Source organism: Bidens hawaiensis, unplaced genomic scaffold, assembly GCF_021521415.1.
Source record: "Bidens hawaiensis isolate Kalapana, Puna unplaced genomic scaffold, B.hawaiensis_p1.1 tig00052962_1, whole genome shotgun sequence".
Classification (NCBI taxonomy): Eukaryota; Viridiplantae; Streptophyta; class Magnoliopsida; order Asterales; family Asteraceae; genus Bidens; species Bidens hawaiensis.
The window spans coordinates 1-6,333 of NW_027499519.1; the positions used below are offsets into that span (position 1 = coordinate 1).

The window sequence follows — 6,333 nt, forward strand, 5'->3', positions numbered from 1 at the left end:
GAACCATTTACAATTTAAAATTTTTGACTAAAAATTACGAATCAGTTATATGATCACACGTACTTAAATGCAATTCTTATTCTTTTAAGCAATAAATTTATGAGCATATGATCGAAACGTTAAACATAACTATACATGTATTGATATCTACATTCTAAATCAACAAAAAAGGTTTGAAAGACCAAACAAGAAAAACAAATAGATAACCAACGTACAATCGATACATGGTTTGGCGGTAGATCAATTGTGCCATAGCCTGATCAACGAAGTAATGATTGACTTTGAATCTATTGTACGGTGTTTAGAAAGATCTAACAAGTTTGGTTTTTAATTTTTCATGTTTGCGAGTCTACACATTTTTTGTTTTAAGAAATTACGTATGTAATTGAAAACCAACTTAAAAATTCGTTCTTCAATCTTCATAGTTATGCAACCAAAATTTAAATATTTACTTTTTAACTCTAGGGTTTTAGTTTAGTGATTTAAAGCTGGCCCATCTGAGTTTCAAACTTTCACCTTTTGACTATTAAAGTTTTGCCACCTAAGTTACAAGTATTTACCTTTTGATCTATCAACTTTGAAAATGAAATGGTTTTTCTTTCAAGTTTTATGACTTTTATCACAATGCTTTTACCCTTACAATTTTGGCCACCAAACCTTTAGCTTTCATCTTTGGCTTATACTTTTACAACAAAAACTTTAGACATTTAGCTTTGGCCACAAAACTTTAACCAATCAAATCGATACCGGCCGAGCTTCTATCGCGTCTTCGCCGCAAAGCGTGGCAGCTTTCGAGCGCTGACACGTTTAACGTAATTCGCTGCAACGTACATATAGAGATACTTATAGTATTTATGAATAAATGATGTTTGCTTAAAATGAGCTTAAAAGTCATTTAGAAATGCACCATTCATGTTGAAAATATAACAAAAACAAATTTGATATATAAAAAAAGTTTAATTAAAATGTAAGTTTAACAAAAATGCACAATTCATGTTGAAAACTTTATATAAAACTTATTTTACGTATGTTTTTATGTTCGATTTAGTGGTCCCGCTGTGAAGCGCGGGATCTAAATCTTAGTTAAGAGTAAAAAGTAAAATTGGAATTATATTATGTTTTTTTAAGCACCAATTTCTATCAAATTGTGAGAAATTGTTTAGAAGACGACCAAATTTTAAACGTTCATAGCGATTCCAAAAGTATGGTGGATCGATGAATGGAATATCTCATGAACAACCGTAGTGGGGCTATTAGTTTTCAAAAATTAAACCATTCACTCTATTTAAGCAAATATTTATGCAATACTAGATCCATATTATGTCACAACATATGGAAGTACACTTTCTAAAGTAATATTATATTTTTCCATATACGATTATTTGATTATTTCTTTTATATTGCAATCGTAAAGCATTTTTAACGTCGCAATTGCAATTTATGAATATGAATCTTGACTCAAGTATTAAATTTTATGTTCGAGTAAAACTAAATAAGCTTCTAGAGTTTTGAAATGTTCAAATCAATATTTTTAAAGCTATTTATGTTGTCGTTCTCTTTACTTATTTATTTAAGTGAAATCCATAAATCCAACGACCTTCTAGAACGTTTTATATAAGCCAAAAGGGTGTCCACGACAACCACGCCATATAATGAAGCAGTAGATTACATTTTACAACATTGCCCTTCGTTCCACATATCTCTTTTGATATTGAACAGAAATTTCCACATGTAAATGTTATCTGCCAGATACAGTACAACTGCGTAATTGAGCATTGATAGTGGGCCTTGTTCATGTTTGAGCACTATAGATATACTAAACCAAAGTCCAAAACTCACTTACCTTTTCTTATTATAAAAAGTGAAAAAAGGATTTTAAAAAATGCAACTAGGATCTTTAAGTTCCAATTTTTTAGCTATCTATTATGGTAGGTGAAAAGTGAAAACAAAGTCATGTGGTATAGGGCATGGTGGTTTCGTATTTTTTTCGCTTCACTAAGACATGTTGCAAGAGCATGAAATGCGATATAGGGTAAAAAATAAGTGGAAAAGAAATAATGAGGTGAAGCTAAATGATTATTTTATATTTTAATTATTTAATAATAAAATATTACGCAATTCTTGTCCCACACCCACGAATAACAACACCTCCAAAGAGTGGAGCGCCCCCTTCAGCCTTCACCCAAGGGCTGTAAAGGTGCTTTGCGCCCTTGTTGCTCACGTGGTGGGACTTAGCGCCCAAACCACATAACCACAATGCATAGCCTTAATGTCAAGAATTAAACTTGCTACACTATGATAATCATGGGCATGATATAAATATATATTATAACTATTATTATCGATTAATTACTTCAACATGATACTCATACCAACTTGGTGGACGATCCATAGTAAATATTGGAGAGGTTGGGTGGAATCAGGACAGGGTAGGTGTGAGAAGGTGTGGATAGATACTTTTTTTATAAAACAACTAAATTAACCTAAATCTGTGTTGGCCAAACCTGTATTTGACCCAAACTAGTTTCTTAAAACGTCATGTACTTGCTTACAAGTTACAACCCGTTTTTGACCCAAATTTATTTTGCTTAGAACCCATTCTAACCCGTAACTCAACCCTGCTCGACCGGTCCAACTTACCAAACCAGATAAGCTGTTAAAAAATAATAATTTAATAATGTGTGTTGTTGTAAGCTTGTTATCCACTTAATTATGGCTGCCATTACTAGTCTCGTTTCTTCCTCTTTCTTCGTATCTCCTAAATATCGTAATTCTGTACGCTTCTCTTGCTCCGCCTCAAAGGACCATATGGCGTTCACTGATTTCCCCTACGTCTCGGCTCCACACAAAGATCTTATGCTAGATTTAGTTTCCACCGTCGATACTCGTCTCAATTCGTATCTCAACCCTTGCAATCTCTCGCCAGATGTCCAGTCTTACCAGAACGAAACCGGAACGGCTCACGCTGCTCTCCATGTCCGGTCCGGCGTCCACTCTTCTCCGGTATGTTATTTTAGGTTTTTTAATTTAGAGTTAACCGTAACTGCTTCGAGCTAAAGTCTGACAATTCTGTATTGATGCTAGAATGTGCAGAGAAATTAGATAGTTGTAACTGCTAAGTGATGCTAGTAATGCACCTAGGCCTGTAAACGGAAATATATTTGTGTTCGGGTTCGTTCATTTAAATTCTAAATGAACAGTTCACAAACATAAATCAACATAGTTGAGCAAAGATAAACAAGTATATACGAGCCGAGCGTTCATGAACATAAATGAACAAACGAACGAAACATGTGTTCATGTTCGTTTGTTTAATTAAATGAACACCTTTATGTCTGTCTGTTTATTAAATGTCTGAACGTTCGGTTCGTTTACAGGCCTAAATGCACCTGCATCTTGTGTCATGTTAGTAATGACTTTCATACCAATTTCTTTAGTTTAAGATCAAACCACTCAGCAGTAGTTCATGTTGTGGAACAGAAAATCAAGACGGGGGGGGGGCTTAGACTAGTAAATCTACTAAGCTAGATATATAAACATTTTGAGCATATTAACAGCATTATGAATAGTTACAACTTGTAACTTTGAGCATATTAAGGATAAAAGTTCTTCACATATAAAACTTATGAATCAAAGTTAAAAATTTAGTGAATCAATGCCGTCTCACGATAAAAACCTTTCTTATCTGGTTGTGGTTCATCAATCTGATACTCGTTACTAGTCGTTAGCGTATCTAAAAAAACATGTTTTGACATCTCTGCCTCAATCTTTTTTACCCTTGGTAGCCATCATTTTTGTTACCTAAATCAATAACCTTCTGCCTAAACTTGCTATAAATCCTTCCAACACAATTTAGCATCCTCATTAAACACAATGTTAATAGTTTATTACTTTAAAATATATTCGTATGTAATATTCACTTGTTCTATAAATACATTTAAAAGTTGTCTTATTGATGCTGGAAACAATGTTCCAGATTGATTTTATACTCGGAAGCTGGCTACATTGCGTGTTACCAACAGGGGGTGCGTTAAACATCACCAGCCTGTCAGCTTATCTAAACTCATCAACCGATGCACCCAATTTCTTGGTAGAGCTGATCCAAAGCAGCCCAACATCTATGGTTCTGATTCTTGACTTGCCTCCAAGAGTTGACCTTGTACTTGATTCTGATTACCTCAAAACATTCTATGAAGACACTCAACTAGACCAACACAGACAACATCTTTACAACCTCTCAGAAGTAAAACCTTATTATTCATCATCACTTTACATTCGTGCGGTTGTCTCTCCGACTGCAATTCTGGTGCGTATTGAATCAGACCGGGTCGAAGAAATGGTCAAAACTCATGTGAGCCCGGTTGCAAAGGAAGTGTTGAAAACTTGGTTGGATGTTTGTGCTTTTGGGGATAGGGTTGTCAGTGAAAGTGAAAGGGAGTATTTGAAAAGAAGAGACGATATGAGTAAAAGTAAGACGATTGAAATCGATCTGGGTTCGAACCTGCCGAGGTTATTCGGACAAGAAACGGCTAACCGTGTACTAGAAGCTCTACGGGAGGTGTTCTAAAGTGATAGGTTTGTATTTTGTGCATTGAACTTGTACAATATGTGTTTGATCACGTGTTGTCGTGTCATATGATGGATATGAACCTGTTATATATGTGGTGTTAGTATAATGATTCAGATGGATTGCTCAACTGCATATATCAAGAATTTTTAGAAAAGCGAAGAAATAACAATCGAGCAATGGTAATTCGGTTCTTTATGTAGCATAAAAAATAATTATATATATAATCGCCAACATGAACATGGACAAATATAGCATATGGGGTTTAGGGTTGATGTAGCTGTTGTGGGCTAATAAAAAACATGTATTTTTAAGACTTAAATACCTATAATAGTACATGTAAGTAAGGTCGTCTTCACAGAAAATATATGGTTTAAATTGTGCTTTGTGTAAATATAGAATCTGAAACTTGAAGGAGGTTGCTTTTTCTAAATCGAATATATTTTCTCTCATATAAATTTTATTGTTTTTCCAAATCAATCAAAATCCCCAAATGTCATTAGTATAGTTAACTAATTAGATACTTTAGCTACACACTAACCATATATTTTCTGTGAAGACGACCTTACTTGCATGTACTATTATAGGTATTTAAGTCTTAAAAATACATGTTTTTTATTAGCCCACAACAGCTACATCAACCCTGAACCCCGTATGCTATATTTGTCCATGTTCACGTTGGCGATTATATATATAATTATTTTTTATGCTACATAAAGAACCGAATTACCATTGCTCGATTGTTATTTCTTCGCTTTTCTAAAAATTCTTGATATATGCAGTTGAGCAATCCATCTGAATCATTATACTAACACCACATATATAACATCTTTTACAACTCAATGACCCTATTTAATAGTGGGAATCAATCTACTATATGTCACCAAACAAGCTACTAGGTTTTGTAATCAACCGAACAACTTGTAATGCAAGAATTACTAACACATGCAAATAGTCTAAATAAACCAACACATCAAATTGTTTATACAACGTTGTCATTGTCAAAAACAAATCCAAACATAAATAAAACTGAGAAAAAAATATTAAAGCCTATGAACCATCCGCATGAAAGAAACCATAGATGAGTCTAGCCTTGCATCTTGTTTAATTTGATGTTGATTGTCGTTGTAACAACAGCAGCTAGGGCTGCTGCCCTTTGCTATCATTTTATTCCAATTTAGTGGGCCCCAAAATTTCTTTGTTGTGGACTTGTCACGAGAGCCCATAAACTTATTTTCTTTTAATTTGTTTAATGGTAGATATAAAACAAATACTTCAATCATTGACATGAATTGCAAATATTAATTCAAATGGTAACATTTTTAGAGATTTAATTTCCATGTTCAAGCTTATTAGTATTATCGTTTAGAACTCGTTTTCTTCTTGTGCCAATAAAATATAAAAACAACTCAATGCAACTGCATTCTAACAAATATTTAAATTAAAAATACATTCTAACAAATCTCTACATTTTTAACAGTTTTTTTTATCTTTAATTTTCCCATCCCCACACCGAAGGAAACATTTTCCTCAATGTTTGTTTTGAAAGTTCAACAATAATTGTAGAGATGAGATTTTCGAATTAGACATTATTAATAACCAATTTTCAATTTGCCAAATTAGTTTTCACCAGTAAGATCCACCTTTAGCCCGACATATACAATCAAATAAACACAACACTTTATATAAAGGACATGCTACATGAACCTGGTTAAATTTCGATCACAGAATGTTAACAATCATGTTATAAGGGCCAACAATAGCAG

At 33.4% G+C, this 6,333-nt stretch overlaps 1 protein-coding gene across 1 annotated transcript; it reads left to right on the forward strand.

The window, feature by feature from the left end:
- The first annotated feature begins 2,691 nt into the window (after nt 1–2,691).
- LOC143599830 (red chlorophyll catabolite reductase, chloroplastic-like) lies at nt 2,692–4,697 on the forward strand. The gene is made up of 2 exons (XM_077077690.1): nt 2,692–3,003; nt 3,977–4,697. The coding sequence occupies exons 1-2, from the start codon at nt 2,713–2,715 to the stop codon at nt 4,565–4,567; spliced, it is 882 nt and encodes a 293-aa protein (XP_076933805.1). The 5' UTR covers nt 2,692–2,712; the 3' UTR covers nt 4,568–4,697.
- Nucleotides 4,698–6,333: the final 1,636 nt, after the last annotated feature.

What these genes read in the sequence shown, in the direction of transcription:
- LOC143599830 (XM_077077690.1), top strand. Translation starts at nt 2,713, where the DNA reads ATGGCTGCCATTACTAGTCTCGTTTCTTCCTCTTTCTTCGTATCTCCT. An exon ending in CCGGCGTCCACTCTTCTCCG is followed by an intron (nt 3,004 to 3,976) that starts GTATGTTATTTT and finishes ACAATGTTCCAG; the next exon opens with ATTGATTTTATACTCGGAAG.